The sequence below is a fragment of the Micropterus dolomieu genome, linkage group LG22, assembly GCF_021292245.1.
Source record: "Micropterus dolomieu isolate WLL.071019.BEF.003 ecotype Adirondacks linkage group LG22, ASM2129224v1, whole genome shotgun sequence".
Lineage (NCBI taxonomy): Eukaryota > Metazoa > Chordata > Actinopteri > Centrarchiformes > Centrarchidae > Micropterus > Micropterus dolomieu.
In genome coordinates this window covers 24,821,123-24,839,840 of record NC_060171.1, presented here as the reverse complement: position 1 = coordinate 24,839,840, position 18,718 = coordinate 24,821,123, and the positions used below count along the sequence as shown (strand labels likewise).

Sequence of the window (18,718 nt, the reverse complement as noted above, 5' to 3'; positions counted from 1 at the left end):
TAATGAACCAAGCATGCCCGCTACCCTGTACACAGGATGAGAGGTTGATGATGGATGGATGGATGGAACCAGGCATGTGCTCGTACGCATGCTTGCTTGAACTCATGAGCGAGCATAATCCAAAACACAACTGCTTTCATACAGAAATCCTGGAATAAACGCAGAAACACCGGCATGCTGGCTGTGGCTTTTCACTCAGACTTGTTCAGGCTCTGTTACTTCAACGTTCCCGGCTCAGAGGCAGCTCAACACTGGCTTCGTACCTTTAATTCAGCGCAGCGAGCATATTATTGACACAATAACACTCCCGGAAAAAAGGCAGAGTGACAGCGGCTATAAACAGTCAGGGAGGCCGCTTCAGACAACATGCTTTTCAGTAACTAGTTTACTATCTGCGTATCTTTCACTGGAGGCTCATTAATATAACAGCTAATGTACATATATTGGATGATAAGGAAACAGTTAGTGAGCTGGACTGAATTTTATTACGAGATTGTGTCACACTTTATAACATTTAGACCGCAGTAAGTAATAGTGATGTGCGATACCACTTTATTCCTTTACGATCCAATACCAAGTAATACCCAGGCTGGTATTGCTGATACCGATACCAATACTTTTTACATACTTTATTTCTAGGTTAATGTGACCTCCCCGCTCTCGTTTCTGTATTTATGAGAAAAATAAGGAGTAGGCTGTAGCCTTACCAATTCAAAATAATAGCTACATAATGACAAAACATCAAAAAATAAAAATATCCTGCTCAGAACTGCCGCTTCATAAGATCATCCTATTATTGTGACGACTTAATCTCAGATGTTTGCGGGGTTGCCAAAGTATTTCACTGTCTTTGCACACACATCACACACAGCATCATTATTGCCTTCACAGCTAAAATACAGCCAGACGTGACTGCTTGTCAGCCATAGTCAGTATTCAATCGCGGGAAATGTAAAGGGCTGCAGCGGCTCACTTCAAAGAAGCTCCGTCACAGAGCCCTAGTGCAAGGATGACTTTGACAGGCGGAAGGAAAAGTAGTTCCCATACTTATGATAAAACACACACTCACTCCAGATGACTGAGTTTAGATATCGATCCTTTTATATGAGTATCGATCCTAGAGCACGAAATGTTGGTATCAGAAATATCGATACTTTAAGATCGATCCACACATCACTATAAAGTAACTTTACTGTAGTGATAGTGGATGGCTCTTCCTCTGTGTTGTTGTCGCCTTTTTGATGTAGTGTTGTATATTATGTGGGTCACGTTAGTTACAGCGACTGAGAGTTGGAGAAGCTGTTTACCTGAGTATTGGTAAAACCACAATAAATCTGAATTGAACGTTATGAAGCAAACAGCGGCAGGTCCGATGTAACTGTTAGCGTTAGATGGCTGCATCACTATAGGCTTGTAAACAAATCGCTCCACATTTGCTTTTACAGTTACATCATTTCTCGAAGGCTAATGTTAAGTCAACACTTTGACATAATACCGGTGGTACACAGGATAGTATGGGTCGCATTAGTTGGTGTGGAAAGCGATACAACTTTGCACCGGATAACATTAGCAACTTCTCGGCATTAGCCGTCGAGCTAACCTGACTCTCTCCGTGTTTCTCCAGCTTTTCTGATGATCACTGTGTTTTTACCAGAGATGGGGACTCGAGTTAGAGACTCGGACTCGAGTGCGACTTAAGTCGCACACACAGTGACTTCAGACTTGACTTGAGACTTGTCCTCGAAAGACTTCAGACTCAACTCGGACTCAAGGTGCGGGACTCGTGAACAATGATTATTTTTTAGGAAACTTCTGATGAAGTCAGTTTAGGGGATTATTTTTCTTCTGTTACCCCTCTTGTGTTTATTTTCCCTTTATATGCTCCCTCTAGGTTCGATTTTTGAGAAATTTGGGATTCAGTATCATTTGTATGCGGATGATTCTCAAATTTACATACCACTGAAACATGGGCATAAATGTTCAGTCTCTTCATGCATGTTTGGCCGAAGTTAAGTGTTGGCTTGCGAATAACTTTCTCCAATTAAATGAGGATAAGACTGAGATGATTTTATTTGGAAATAAGGGGTGTGTGGATGATGACTGCCTGGGGTTGTTTTCTGGGAAAAAACTGTCTAGCGTGAGGAACCTTGGTGTCATTTTTGACTCTGAGCTTAAATTTGACCGGGAAATCGATGCTGTCTTCCATCAATTTCTTCCATCTTAGATCAATATCTAAATTGAAATCTATCCTCTCTTTTGACGATATGGAGAAGGTTGTTCATGACTTTGTGTCATCCCGTTTGGATTATTGTAATGTGCTGTATCTGGGTGTGAGTCAGGCTTCTCTCTCCCGTTTGCAGCTCGTTCAGAACTCAGCTGCCAGACTTTAAATGGGTACTAAGAAGAGAGAGCACATTACTCCGGTGTTAATTAAATTACATTGGTTACCCATACGATACAGAATTCAATACAAAGCGTTGTTGTATGTTTTTAAGTCTATGCATGGCCTAGCACCGGAGTATGTTACTGATTTAATCAGCTGCTGTCAATCCAGTAGATCTCTGTGCTCAAATGATCAATTGCTTCTCATGGTTCCGCGATCCCGTTTAAAATGTAAAGGTGATCGGGCTTTCTCTGTTGCTGCTCCTAGGCTCTGGAATGACCTTCCTCTGTCTGTAAAAACTTGTCCTTCATTGAGTACTTTTCAGAGTGTGCTTAAAACTTATTTGTTTTCTTTAGCATTTGATAATGCTCTGTAACTTGTGTATGTTATAATTTTGCTGTGTTTTTTGTCTCTGTTATAATTTTCTCTTTTATACCTTCTGTACAGCACTCTGGTTCCACTTGTGGTGTTGAAAATGCTCTATAAATAAAGTTGAGCTGAGTTGAGTTGAGTTGAGTTGATGAGCGTGCTGTTATTCCCGCACGTGAGAGATGACAAACAGCGGCAGCTGCTGAGCCATTTATCATAAACTTTGGCTTTAAAACTTCATACAGCAAGACCCAAACATAGAAGTGCTGAACGCAAATAGGTTAGTAACCTGTGGTGAGTAAACATGTTTAGCTCAGCATTGGCCATCTAATGTTAGCTTGCTTCTTGCTTTAGCTACGACCTACGGGAGGTTTACTCTGAATGTTGTTCATTATGAAAAGATGAATGAGCGTTTGTTTACTTTCCAAACTTGTGGTGGTCGATTAATGTAATTATTTACGTCCCGCTGGCTGCCATCACCCATACAGTCTATGCCATCATCTTAATTAATTATTGCCGTTGGCTGGAAAGAGGTTACAGGTTTATTGTTGATCATGTAGCCTTACAGTTTTATTTAGTTATAACATTACACTGGCTTGAGAGTCTGCAGGGTGTGTTGACTTACAGTAGTTTAAGCTGTCATTGATTGCATTGCACATTGTGCTCTGTAAGTTAAAAACAGGTTACAGCTTTATTGTTGACCATTTGACTGTAGACTGGGTTTGAAAATCAACAGGGTTTGTTGACTTACAGTAGTTTATAAGTTGTCATTAATTGTAGACGCGTTGTACATTAGGCTGCATTGTTGTGCTCTGTTAAGTTAAAAATAGACAGGTTTATTGTTGATTAAGCAATGTCACAGTTTTATTTAGTTAACGTTACACTGGGTTTAAGAGTCTGGGGAGTGTGTTGACTTACAGTATTTAATAAACAGTCAATAATTGCATTGTACATTACATGGTTGTGCTCTAAGTTAAAAACAGGTTACAGCTTTATTGTTGACCATGTAACTTTATAGTTTTATTTAGTTAACGTTACACTGGGTTTAAGAGTCTGGGGAGTGTTTTGACTTACAGTATTTCATAAACCATCAATAATTGCATTGTACATTACATGGTTGTGCTCTGCAAATGAAAAGCGGGTTACAGTTACAGAATTCCTTATAGCTATGCAGTTTTATTAGCAACCTGGATTGGACGCAGCAGGTGATTCGTAATAACCACGAGAGACTTGAGACTTGACTTGGACTCTTGCTCAAAGACTTGAGACTTGACTTGGACTCTAGCTCAGAGACTTGAGACTTGACTTGGACTCTAGCTCAAAGACTTGAGACTTGACTTAGACTCTTGCTCAAAGACTTGAGACTTGACTTGGACTCAAAGACCTGTGAGAATCTTTGGTTTTTACTCAACATCATCTGAACCTGTTTGGTCTGATGGGCTTCAGCACGTAAACCTTTATTGTTGTTTTGTATCCTTACGTGGAGTCTGTGTTTTGCTGGGACCCGGTTGTTTTATGGTGTTAGTGGACTGAATGTCGTTAGCTGTGGTGTTGTCGCTGTGGTCTGAGAGACGCTCGGGAGCGGCACAGAGCTGCATCCGACCAGGTGTCCACACATTAAAAGCAGAATAGTGGCTGATGCAAGCAACAGAGAAAATAGGCGTGTGCTTCATTTCTAAGAAAGATTTGAGCCCATTGACAATAAGGCAGTGTAAATTTGATTTATTAATAAGTAATTTCATTAAAAAAAACTACATATAGCCCCTTTAAAATAATCCAATAATGTAATATAATACTATTATAATTATATATGTCATTCTGCTTCTTAACGAACACTTTTGTTTTTTGAGACTAAAGTATATTTTGGTGATGTTACTTTATGTTTTATGTTACTTTACTATTTGTTCTTAAGGTACCCTGTAGAATTTCTGACCACTAGCAGCGCTATAGAGCAGTGCTGTTATGAGTGCAACCAGTAATATTCACAAATACACATTCCTGCAAATGGTTTTATGTTAATCCACTGATACAGGTGGCAATCATACCCCAAGAAATAAATCAATGCCCAAATAAAATGCAAAGAAGAAGACTGTGAGCAAGTAAACATAGACATAAAATGCAGGTTTAATGTTTAAAACATTTGCTTTATAAATATTTTATGAGGAAGGAAATACCCTCAACATATTTGTGTTTGACCTCATGAAAACAAACAAGTTTTAGTCAGAAACCCTGAATGTAGACAATGTTTATAGGAGAAGTCCACAAAGCACCTTTAAGTACAATTCTGGATGCAGGTCAATCACGTGTAAGGAAGTATTTTTACATTATAGTATTACTGCTTAAATTTTAACATACTACAAGGAGTTTTTAACTGGTTATGAAACAGTCTCAATGTCATACCAGCAAAAAACAGTGTAGGTTGAATGTGCAGCAGCTAATTACAACCCTTTTTCCTTTTAGGCTCCCCTTGTGAACCTGAGAAGGCTGGCTATTTCCTTAGTAATTTTTAATATCTGTCACCTGGTCCGATTCCCAGTGAAATCAGACGAAATAATTTATGGCATGTTTTGTGGTTATGGCTTATACTAGGGCAAAGAAAAAAAGCGACAGTGAAAGGACATGGCCAAAAGCACTAGTCTACCTTGGTTGGTCATTCAACAGATGGAGAGAATGTGGGATTTGATAGGATTCAAAGCCTGTCCAGAAGTGTTTACTATTACAGAGCAACCATATCTGTTAGTTGCAGGCTTAAATGTAATCTAGGTGTGCGAACTCTACTAAAACAAGGTTTATTTTGTTACAAAGTTTACTTAGTTTTACCATTGTCATATTACAGTTTTTAATCTTACGTAACCAGAAATAGATACGTTAACTCATAACTATGCTTACAGCTGTGTTTAAAAAAGGAAAATAGTATTAAAAAATATTCACTCTGTTCCAAAACAGCTAGATCAAGATCTTTACGACATGAGGAGATGGAAACACAACTACTTTTGTCCATAGGGTCCGCCAGAATCAACACCAAATGAAAGTTCCTTGTAGTTGCTTTAAGTAAATAATTTAAATGCTTCTTTCACCACATTTTCTTTTTAAAACAGTTGTGCTGAAGTATATACTGTACATCCGCAATAAAAGATCAAATTTACATGAATCCTCATCATGCAAAATAAAAAATAAAGGGATACAATATAGAAATATATTCATCTAATCTATTCATCAGGCTTCATAAACAGGCCTGCTGGAAATGTACAGTATATTTAATAAACTCTGCTTGTTCCACACAGTACCTTGCTGTCCACAAGCAGGTTCCTCATGCATCCAGTATAGTGTTTGTGCTGTAGCTGTGGGTATTCATACGATATATTCTTATTGACGCCTCCCAGCTGCACTACATGACTTCCATTCAGATACCTGGGAAACAAAAACCACTGTAAGTAAAAACCATGTAAGTTCACAAGCCAAATCTATATACAGAAATGCAGAATGAAAGCAGAGGAAAAGGACCATAAGCACCATACGAACTGTCAAGGTTAAATTCATGGTTTCATTCTTTTCCCGCTGAGGTTGTCATCACTTGTACTGCTTCTTGACAACAAATATGACATCTTATTCTTGTTCCCTTAAATAAATGCATGATAAATTACTAAATCAATCAATTACTTTTGTCTGAAACGACCAAAACACAAGCTGATTCAGCACAGCAATGGTTGCTATTTTCAAAACTGGCTGCACAAAGAAGATAAAACACAGGATGTTTTTCAGTGCAGCTATTTAACTAACAGTCCTTGTTTAAGGACATAATTATTTGTCTTACTTATTAAGTCAAAGCTCAAATACATCCATCACAGCAAATGGTTCTCAAAGGTTCCTAACATGTAGAAGTGAGTAAAATGGATGGCAATGGTAAAGCCCTTATGTACAGTACATTGTTTAACTTGATAAACTCATAGCTTAATTACACAACAAAACAATGAGCACAGTGGCAGGCTGAGCCCACGATGGGGGAAAATAAATTCAGCTGTGGCAAAGAAAAAGGGGCTATGTACAAACATAGATTAGTTGGCATTTTAAGGATACTATCTGAGGATGTCGTTAACAGTTTCTTCCCTCCAGAGAGTGAAACTGAGAAATTGAATACTGAGCCTAAAACAGTCTGAGTCACTCTCTGATCTGATTTCAATAAATGATTCCATGCAGCTTGTACTCTTTTTACGTTGAACAAACACAACCTGTTTTCAGTTTTTTAAATATTACTTTGGGCATAAATAAGAAACCGATGAATCTCAAACTAGGTTTTGCTAATTGCTAATCACTTTGGAGCTGAAACAATTAATGAAGAATGTTCCACGTTCAAATTGAATAGTCTATTGTGATAAGTGATTTAAGTCAATTATCAAGCAAAAATGGCAAACATTTTCCAGTTCAAGTGCCTTATTACTAGTGGACAGCCAAAACAAGTAATCTACAAAAACGCCACCTGGGCTCTAGGAACTTGTGAAAGGTCACTATTTTATGAACTAAACTATTAATCAGTTAAGCGCAGACTAATAGATGAATCTATAAGGAAAATAAGCATTACTTGCCACCCTAACTAACTCTAAAGGGCTTAATTTAAAGTGGTTTTTCCCCCGTTTTATATTTTTGTTATACTCCCTCCTCAACTGTGAGGCTTCATCTAATCCTTCATGACCAAATCAGGACCCTACTGTGTGTGTGTGATACATTATGTACACCTTGTGTCGCAACACCAGAATTACAAACGTAATAAAATAAGTTCTGCATACCAGCATATAATAATAATCTTTTCTACCCTATCCACTGTACATGTCTGAACATTTTTAATACTTTATACAGTATATGCAATTTAATATAGACTTAATTTTTCACTTTTACCTCCTGCAAACTGCTGCCTTTGTAACTGCTACTGCTGCACTCTATAAAGGACTGTTTATCCCTGTGGGGACATGGGGCATTTAGACACTATCCCGATGGGCCTGCATCCTCTTAGTTTTAAAAACAGTGAAGAGAACAAAACCTCAGTAGATTAGTAATTTGCAAACCAAGGAAAACCCCAGAAGGATCTCTGGAGAATTTCTAAACCCTAACTGTTGGCTACTTCAACCATAAATACAAGGGTTCTTCAAAACAAACATGTAGCCACATGTATTTATATACATATATAATTAATGTATTTATAAACACAATATAATATTATTATACTATAATATAATATAAACACACTTTATTATTTATGATAATTTAGTACTGGGGGCCTAAGCTGCTTAATGGCCCCTTTCAGGATTCAGAAAAGCCGCTTTCTTGTACTATAGTGCTGGTCAGACTTGTTTCATTTAATTATTGATCTTACTTGTCCCTGTTGGGTGTGACCCCTCGGATTTCACAGGATGAGCGGTCCTCTGTCATTGCCCATGAGTCCACGCCTTCAGTCTCCATAATAATCGCACTGGAACATCGATCGAGAGTGAAGCGCACTTCCTTTAAATTAGGGGAGAGTGGAGAAAGGTCATCTCTGCTGCATATGTGGATGTGGTAGGCTACTGTAGGCAGACACTTTCTACAAAGTACAGCATATATTTTAATGTGACTTCTTTATACACTAGGAAAAAGAGAGAACTATATGTAAAGACGCTAGCATGAATGTACTTCTCTTACTTTACTGTTGCTCCTCACATCAAGTCGATGCCAGCGTCTGTCAGCCACCCCAACATTATTTGTTAACTGGAGGACCAGAGTCCCAGAACCATGGTTAACTTTCAGACTGGGTGTTCCGCCAATCAGTTCTGAGAAAAAGATAGTTGAGAATTACCACCAGCTACTCTAAGTAAATCATCATTATTATTATACCTGAATGAAAAGTTTTCAACTCAAAAAAGGCAACCCTTACAGATTTGTAGTACAGAAAAACAGCTTCACTTGCTTGAAAAAACAAAATGTACAGGGAAGGTCAAGAAGAACTGAGATGAAATGCAGTGCAAAAAACAGGCAAAATGCAAATTACCAGTTCCAACAGGAATGGAGAAAGAAAAACCCAAGGGACATATGAAAGCATCTCACCTCAAAACAAACAGACAGTATGAACCAAAAAAGAGAATGACAATACAATATACACAGATGTATTATAGTAGGGAATCTGAGTGGCACCATAAACAATGTGATGGAAAAAAGTTACACAGGGTTGTTCAATAACAAAATTAATTAAAGGGTCAGTTCACCCAAATCACTGTTCACCGCAAACTATGTGACTTATCTAGTAATAACGACCATGTTTCTGGAATCAGATGTTGCTGCACATCTCATTTTTAAATGATGCCCCACAAATTAAATTGAATTCACCTTTATTATAGCGGGGTGGAGGCAACTATTTGAGAGACAGATGCCTAAAAACCTGGGGGAAAAAACTAATCTATCTACATGGCTAAATACCAATTACCAGTGGTAAGTGAGAAAATATGTTGTTGTGTAATTGGGGGTGAATTAACCCTTTAAGTTAGCCACAGTGTTAAAGTACAATAACGGAGGCAGAAAACATTAACTGGACACTGTATGTATGTATATATTTATTTATAAGTTTGTGTGCAAGAGAGACTGGCCAAGTCAAGACAGCATGAGTATTTACTTACTGGTAGCGACAGTACAGCTAATTTAGAGGTGTTGCTATCACATTTTATAAATAATCATTTTTAATCTCCCCGATTTATAATATTTTCAACATCACTTTAACACTGATCTTTCTTTTTTAAATCTTTGTTGTCAAAATCAAATTTACTATTATCCTGTTCCAGTGACATCAGTAAGCAGCAGTGTTTTACAGCACTGTACAATGTATTACTTTAACTACATCTACTCAATCAAACAAGCAATAAATGTTTATTTAAAGGTGCAATGTGTAGGAATTGAGATTGCTCTCCACCTGTCGAATAGATACTAAAAATAGGGGACAGCATATCACATATCAGGTCATGTCTGCTGCTAAGTGCCATTAGCTAGCTAGCTCAGTTAGCCATGCAGCTAATTTAGCAGTCCTATAGAGAGCCAAAGGCCCATGGGAACTTATTTCGGGAAAAATATGTACGGTAGTCAACGGCGAGAGACAACTTATTTTTGATCCTGTTTGAACTGTGCCTTGAATTACACATATGATGTTTGTCAATTTAAAAGATAATTGTGTACGTCAAGAAAGTTACAGTAAAGTTACATGTCGTTTTGTGTGAAAACGGTTCAGTGAACTACATCTCTCATCTTGCAAAATATACGTCACGAACATGTTAACGTGGTAATGCTAGCTAACGTTCATTGTTTGGTTGCTGCTAGCTAGATAACTTAGCTATGTTCCACGCAGAAATATAGCTCACCTGATGTGTTTAATCTAACAACTCGTGGCCTTTTTATCACATCATATACAAGTTATTTGACGTTAGCTTCAGTAACGTTAGCTTCAGTCATCGAGAGAAAAAGTTACGGCGTCACATACGCGACTTTTGGGTTTGTGGCCTCTGTGGTCTTATACTTCAACAGTTTTACATCAAACTGCGACGTTCTTGAGTTTTAAATGTATATTTTAAATTGACCATCATCATATGTGTAATTCAGAGCACAGTTCAAACGGGATCAAAACATAAGTTGTCACTTGCCATTGACTACCGTACATATTTTTTCTGAAGTTAGGTACCATGGTGGTCCACCAGAAGGGGAGGGACTTATAGGCTCTCTATTAGCTGACGGCACCCTGCCATTGAACATGGCCAACCAGTGCCTGGGGTAGGGGTCACTATTGGACTATCGCCTCTTGAGGTACAAAGTGATACAACGAGACAGTACTTTATCAATGTCCTTCATCTGGAGGATTCATGTCAGCAAGAATAAACCCTGCTGACACATCCTTGAGTGAGACACTGAATGTCTCACTCCAGCCACATAGTACTGTATGTCTAGAAGCTGAACCACTGCTCTGACGCTGAAGCAGGGGGTAAACAAAATGCAAACAATGTATTATATATACATTAAACAGTAAAACTTGAATTCCTTTGTAGCACCGCATTAGGTACTTATTGTAAAACTTGGTAGAGTGAGTGCTCATATCCCTCAGCAGTATACTAATGAAGAAAATTTACCTCATATATCTGATTAGCTACCACCCAGTAATTAAACACAAAAATGAAGTTCCAAGTTTTAGTGCAATAACGGCCGCAGGGCCCTTGGCACACATCTAATTATCCAGACTCATTCTTTACCTATGGCCATGTAGTCCTCAACATCCCCAGGCAGCAGAGTCGCCAACGGGCCGGCATAAAGGAGCAATCCGTCGTCTTCCTCTGTCATAAACTCCAGTGAAAGATGGCTATCAAAGCATGGCCTTATGGGGGGAAACCAGGCATAGCCGTTGCCAAGGAAACTAAGTCTCGTCTGCTGACAGTCTGGCCCCTCAAGCTGTGGAGGGCAGTGGCACCTGTAGCACAGAGAAGGAAAAAACAGTGATGGAAATCAAGGCAAAACATGGGAAACGAAACAATCAGTGTCATTCGTGTTTTGTGCTCTGTGAAATCTTCACACTGTCCAATCTCTGGATCTGTGCGCAGTGACTTTTCTCATTCTGGCGGACGTGATAGTCTTGTTGATTCACACACGCAGGGGTTTGACTATGCTCCAACACACAGACTGTCAACAGCTAAGAAAGCACTTTCATCAATCAGTTGTTTGCATTAGCCACGAAGCCCCTAATATTCAATTCTACATTAAATCAATTAGCTATGAACACAATATTACTCCAGTCTATTCTTTATCTATCACAGCTGCCCGAGCTGAACCCTCTGGAGAGTGTTCCTGCTCGGCACATCACATCTCCTTTGTTAGGAGATAATTAATTCTATTTCTCTCACTTTTCTTTGCGCCGCACCATCACTAATTTCCTGGACTTTTTCTTACTTATCCTCACCCGTCCCCTTCTCATTCTTAAGGTATTACACACTTTAGTTGATAACTGTGCAATTGCTTCTTCTTGCACTTACCTACTTTGATTGGAACTTGAGTGTTAGGGATCACTGCTTTTGCAGAAACTGGAAATGAACTGTTTTCCGTTTCGCTCTTCAAAATGTTTGTGTATGAGATCGTAATGGTAAATACTAATAATCATACAAAAACACCACAAAGGAAGAGATACTTGCAGTGATAAAAAACCCATTCAATCACAGCGATGGCGAGGATGGGGGGGACCAGTTGATCTCATCCTGTCTCCTCCACTGCAGGCATGTGAGACAAGCTGGCTTTGCTGATAATGTCAAAGCCATCTATTTTCATACAGTGTCTGAGGAAGGCTGTGAGGCTGTTAGGGGCTGTTTCTCCCCATTGCTGTTTATTCTGCAGAGGGGCAACACATGTCAGGAATACTGATCCATACACAGCAAAAGGGACGGCTTAGGCAGAGTGTAGCCTTATGCATACATATGCACACGCACAGCACCTCACTCTTTCACTGCTCTTTCATGTGACTCATGAGAGCAATGCCAATCCAAATCAAGAAGTGGAGGGCATGTTTTTCTCTCTTCTGACTGACAATATCTGATCAGCTGCTGACTGAGGTTGCCTGTTAAGCTCCTTTGACAGAGGATAGAATGAAAAATTGGATTCTTTATGGTTGTACTGCATTCACTTGGGCGCACATACAGCACACATGGGGATATATTCTTCTCAAAGAACAGATGCTTCTTTCAGCAGTATGCAGATCAACTGCAGCAAAGATTACTTAAAAGATAAAAGTAATAAAAAAAAGTTCTGTACATCCTCTCTTTGAAGACAATGCTTGTGACAAGCTTGCATGTACACATAAATGCCATTAAATGAGATGTTGAAAAGTTGTGAGCATAGAGGGGGGTCAGAGTTGTACTACACCCCCTGCCTCTTTAATCCCCTTGCCCTCTTATTTAATCTGGGCATTAGTGTGTGCATGGAATGGAAATTGTGCTGTTACATCCACAATTGACTCCCACAGAGACCTATACACTTAAATTTGAAGGCCTTTATATTTACTACAGACATTTGTCAATATTATGAATGAATATTTGTAGAGTAGTGGGCTAATGACCTTGATACAAAGGCTATGTTCATTATTCACTGATAAACTCCGCAAACCACAGCGCGCCTGAATTTCAGAAATTCAATATAAGGCTATAAATCTAGAGATCTAATTCAATAATCTTGTCAAGATACACTCACACACACATACATGTAGACTGGCAAATATACAAAAACCTGCTACTCTATATTCAGCTGACAACACAGCAGAGCAGCTCAAGCAAGTTAGGTCAAGTTGCAGGTGAAGGAGATTCTTCTCACAACGGGCACTATTAGTAATTCTGGGCTCATTTTTCAAGGTGTCACTCTTACAGTAAGTCTAACAAGAGAGAAGACAGCAAACTCATACAGTATTCCTGTTTCCTATCTTGAAGGAACTTCTTCCATCTCCAAGTCTTCCCGAACAACTGCAGACATTGCCTCTCACCTGTATCCATTCTGGGTGTCAACGCAGGTTCCCCCATTAAGGCAGGGGTTACTGGGGTAGGAGGAGCAGGGTTGGTGGGTCATTTCCCTGGCAGCGCAGCCACATACAGCAGAGGACACCAACGTTACTGAGACCAGGGATATAGCACCTGCGTCTACTAGGGTGGGCGAGTCACTGATGCTTAACTGCGTGGAGCAGCCACCGGACGTCTTGCAGTCCATGCGCACACACTCATCTACCTGCACCTGGCTTACATTCACACCAAGCAGGGACTGCAACTGTGTAGAGACAGAAAAGGGAAGAAGGTGGAGATGAGAGAGAGAAAAATGGGAATTACAATAATTGCCAGAGAAGATACGAGGATTTTTATCTCCAGTGTTGGTGGCGAGGTGTACACAGTGATAAACATCCGAAAAGGATACAAGACTTCACAAGCAATGTAAAAAAGGAAGATGAAGCCTAATCTACTTAAATGCTTTTAATATTCTATAACTGATTGTTTTTAAAGTAGCATTTAGTTAGGAGTAACAGAAGAATCAAAATGATGCACAGTCAAAATGTGGAAGAAAGACAAAAATATCGATTTTAAAAAAGAAAGGAGACTGAGAAGAAATGAATGGAAGAGACAAAGAGACATGACAGGGGCAGGCAGTAAACAGACAGAAAGTTTGTGTGAAAATAAAAGGGCAGATAAAAAGCTGTTATCTCCTCCCCTCAAGCTCCTAAGTGTATCACTTGATATATGAGCATTGATCTCTATCTATCAGACCCAATGGTTTATATACCTTCTTTTTATGTGCAGCGAGGATAGCGTGTAGTTTCTCTGGGCGCAGGTAGCCATTATCAGTTAGCACATAGAAATGGATGTCCACTGTTTTCTCCTTTCTGTCTGCTATGTTGAAAATGTTGATACTCCCCGGTCTGACGGACAGGGTTTCAGACAGGAAGTCCCAGAACGTCTCCAGCCGACTCTTCCCCTCGACGTGAGAGTCGATAAAATCTCTCGCTGTAATGCCTTCGGGAGACAAGGAGAGTGGGGGTGCATGCAATAAGAACTACTGACTCGTCAATGACAACTACAGAGTTGATCAAAGTCTAGTGAGTTCCCGATTCCATTAACACAAGAGGTAGCCTAACATCTCCCTCTATTGATCCACTTCCTCACTGAATCTTCCACATGGAGGATGACTTGTGATGCAGTCAAATCATTTATTTGGCTACTGAATTAAAGTTAGGGTCTTGAAGAACTAAAATAGAATGAAAATCAATTACATTTGTGGTGCCACCTTACAATAAGATCTGGAGAATGTGGGCAGTCATCTTTAATCTCCAAAAATGATAATGACTTGGGAGTCAGAGACATCCATTAAAGCCTTCAACTATGTTCACCAAATGGCTTTTTAAATGTCAAGGACTTTCCCTGACACCTCCAAATTGACCTTTATAACTCTGATTTGCACTGAGAGACTGACAGAAAAATGAACATAAACTTCAGAGGGTTAAAACAGAAGGAAACTATTACCAAGCATCAAGCAGCGTGAATGGTTGCTTTACAATGCTTAGAAATGTTAAAGAATGCAAGTATAAAAATTTCTTCTGACAGCCTATTATTTCAGCGTTAACTGGATTGACAACCTGATAATCATTCAATGAAAAGTGCCAATTTATTCATGCCTGTGGCAGATGCTGTCTCTTTCAACATCATCTTCAAATTTAACAACAACAGCGGCAACAAAGAGCAAGCTTTCCATTTTGTGGAGGATGACTGGGAGAGGGAATCCAATTGAAAAACTATTAGCCTCAATATTATCTTGACTTATGGTTTTGCAGTTGAATCACAGCAACACCCATCCACCCGCAGAGTGGCAGGCAGCCCATGATTCAAAATTAACAGTTATTATGTCACCAGGTGAGTCAGTGTTTCTGCTAACGTTACCGGTCAAATGCAGCGAGGCGGACGACCGGATGGCCTTTTCCTCCAGCTCCCTGACATGAACTCTGACCCCTGAGATCACATCGGGCCACACCCCATCAGAAACTCCGACCCTCAACCAGTAGCTGCCTGCGGGAGTGTTGTGTCGGATGTTCAGCACTCCTGAGCTTTGGTTCAGACTGAAGTACCTGAGAAAAGCAGAGGAGCTGTTAAGTAGGCGATGACGGCTTCAGCAGAGGATGAGAGAGAGAAAAAAAGAAAGACAATTGCCTTCTTTTGTTTCAGAGCTCTTGTTCAAAGGAAAAATACCTGACAGATGGCAGACAGACAAGTAGAGAATTGGTCAGCAGTACCTGGGTTAACTCCAGCAGGAAGTGAATGCAAATTCATAAAAAAAAAACCTCCATAGAAACAGAAAAAAAAACGCCAAGAAGAAGACAAAAAAGGCAAATACTTTGGCTCTAAAAGAGCTTGATAGTTGTCATGGTAACTGTCAGAATTTGTTATATGAATAAAACAAATATGCAATTGGTATTTCTAATCTGATCTTGAGGGTGTGAATACTACATAATTGTACAAGGTCTCTGATGGAGTCACACTGCTTGTATGGGCTGTTTCATCTTGGGAACATCTTACAGGTGGATCGAAATTGCTTAGTTTGTTTGAATCTGATTGCATTTTCCAGAATGGCAATCACTGTTGACAGCTATGATTAAAGTCCCTTTGGAAAGTGTTGCTTATATTAGAGGCCGGGGAATTGGATCTAAGATTAGGAGAAGTACCTGTTAGGCATGTTTCAGGCTGAGTGATATCACTGAAAGAGACCTTGTTTGAGAAATACAGCATCAACGCTGAGTCCTCATCCTCTTTATTTTTCAAATTCTACACTGTTGGCAGTTCTTCTGGTACTATATTGCTTTAGCATTTGTACTTGTGCTGCACATTTGGAGATCAGCATGTTTTCATAAAAAAATTATATGCATTTAACAGAGAGCTCTTACTTGGCTGCGCTTGTCTCCAGAGTGTAGGTCTTGTTGTCCCAGTCATCGGGATCTGGGGCATACACCTTCCCCAGTGCCGCATTTGCCATCCTTCCTGTTCAAAGTAAACACACACACACACACACACACACACACACATTGATTCCGTCTGGACAAAATCTGCTGATGCCAACACTTATCTTTTCGTCCCTCTCTTCTCCTTATCTTGCATTCTTGTGTTCTGTTCTACTTATTATGCTCATAACTGTGGAGCCCCACTGCTGGCAATGAATAGGAGCTCAGTGCTCCACTTCAGAGAGCGTGGAGCTTAAGGAAGCAGGGCTATCTCAGTATGGATTATGTTATTATCGACCTGCAGTGCCAGAGTACTGCAGCTGGGTAAACAATGGCAGCCTGTATGAGTCACGGCATTCCTGTTTTCCACAATTACCAAAACTGCCATGTAGCTGAGTGTGTGATCAAAACACTAACAAGCCAAGATACCTAACTAATTTACCCATAGGGTAAAAACCTACCAAAAAGAATAAGAAAATGATTCTTATCAGAATGTGATGTTCAGATGAGCTTTAGGCATAGGGTTGGCAAGGGAAAAATGTGCTGAGGGCTTGAGAAAGGATTTGACAACGATATTAACATAACAAAACACTGTTAGAATGTAAAAGGAAGAGTGCAATTATGAATTCCAGACGACACCGAGCAGGTATGGGAGTGGAAACTTTTCCCTTCAGCTGTAGCCTAAGATTCCTCTCTTCACTCAAGCTCTGCCTGCAGTGAAAAGCTCTGTAGCAAAAGCAAGGGCCAAAGTGAATGAAATGAAGGGAAGCGAGCAACTCACCCTTGCGGCTATGCACATAGACATCTTTCTCTCCTGCCTGATGGGCGTTATCATTCTGGTCGCCAATGGTGATGGTGAGCGTGTTTGTGGCTGTCATTGGTGGATCGCCACTGTCAATCATAATCACCGGCAGGCGGAACTCGCTCTGCCTTTCCCTGTCGAATCTCCGCAGGGCAGTGAGTGTTGCAGTGCCGTTCCCGTGATCCTGTAAGTGGAAGTCCATAGAGTAAAATGATGGTAAGGAGAGAAAGAAAGGAGGCCCATGCTCTGGGGAGTCTCTGTCCACAACATGAAGCAGAGTTGAGCTGCGGTTGAGCCAGACCACTTGAGGTGCTGGACTGTTCTCCCACAGCACAGGAGCGTAGACTGCCTCCAGATCTGGCCCGTTGTCATTTATGTCTAGCAGCGGCAAGTGGACCGTGACACTGCCAGTCAGCGCCGGGGTACCCCGGTCTGTCGCCATGACAACCAGCTCATAACCTGCCACAGTCTCCCTATCCAGCGGCCTTGCGACTGTAACCACACCAGCACGGCTGACTGTAAAATGTCCATATGGGTCAGACTGAGGGAGAACACTGTACAAAATGTCCCCATTCAGGCCTGAGTCAGAGTCAGTGGCCGTAACCTGAATGATGCTGGTTCCCACAGTTATGTCCTCAGGCAAAGGGGAGAGCAGGTGGGAGCTCGGGGCAAACACAGGGGCATTGTCATTCTCATCCTCCACTAGAACCAGACAGTGGATGAAGCTGGAGAAGTCAGAATCCTCCACCTTGACAGTAAGGTTAAACCGCTGCTCCCCTGGCTTTTCGAAGTCCAACTTCTTCTTCAGTTTCAGAGTGCCCATCTGCCCCAGTCTGTGGCTGACCACGTAGAATCTTTGCTCCGGGTCTCCTGCCACCACAGTGAAGGCGAGCTGTCCATACGTGCCAGCGTCAGGGTCCACAGCGCTCAACTCCAGAATGGGAGTATCTTCATTAGTGCTCTCAGGCAGACGAGCGCCACACCAGTCCTCTCTAAACTTTGGCACGTGGTCGTTGATGTCTGTTACCACTATAGTGATGGCAGCTGTACCTGTCATACCCCCACCGTCCCGGGCCTCTACTACCAGCCGATGGCTGTCAGCAAACTCCCGATCCAGACCCTCTGCTGCCACAGATATGGTGCCGGTGCTGGAATCAATAGCAAAAAGGTCTGCATTGTTTACGTTGTGCACATTCTCAGTAATCCGGTAGGTGAGGATTGAGTTCTGACCTACAGCTGCATCGTCAAGGTCTACCGCTGTCATTTCCATAACAAACGTTCCAGGAGGGGAGTTCTCTGCCACGCTACTGTGGCAATTATCAGGCGCACACGAGAAGGTGGGGGCATTGTCATTGATGTCCCACACGTTGATAATAACATCCGTAAAGCCAGTAAGGCCCTCGCCCTCTTCGTCTGTTGCCATGACAACAAAGCGCCAGACGGCACGCTCCTCTCGGTCCATGGTGCGCTGGGCATACATCTCCCCTGTGATGTCGTTGATCATGAAGTGTGACTCTGCCCCTTGGCCATGAATAGAATAGCGTATGGCTCCCTGGTCTGCATCTTTGTCTGGGTCAGTAGCAGTCACCTGCAGAGATAAAGACAAACTTCTGAAGAAAATGGATATTCATTCATCCAGTCAAACCCAAATTACAGCTTC

At 40.9% G+C, this 18,718-nt stretch overlaps 1 protein-coding gene across 2 annotated transcripts in view; it reads right to left on the bottom strand.

The window, feature by feature from the left end:
* Positions 1-18,718, bottom strand: part of si:ch211-186j3.6 (neural-cadherin) — a 71,624-nt gene that overhangs the window by 13,788 nt on the left and 39,118 nt on the right. For both annotated transcript variants that reach the window (XM_046038681.1, XM_046038682.1), the window contains 9 exons: positions 17,038-18,646; positions 16,203-16,296; positions 15,205-15,389; positions 14,054-14,283; positions 13,269-13,546; positions 11,005-11,219; positions 8,426-8,553; positions 8,121-8,248; positions 6,040-6,163 (listed from right to left, as the gene is read on the bottom strand). In XM_046038681.1, the coding sequence (XP_045894637.1) occupies positions 6,040-6,163; positions 8,121-8,248; positions 8,426-8,553; positions 11,005-11,219; positions 13,269-13,546; positions 14,054-14,283; positions 15,205-15,389; positions 16,203-16,296; positions 17,038-18,646 (2,991 nt within the window). The remainder of the gene's footprint in view (positions 1-6,039; positions 6,164-8,120; positions 8,249-8,425; positions 8,554-11,004; positions 11,220-13,268; positions 13,547-14,053; positions 14,284-15,204; positions 15,390-16,202; positions 16,297-17,037; positions 18,647-18,718) is intronic.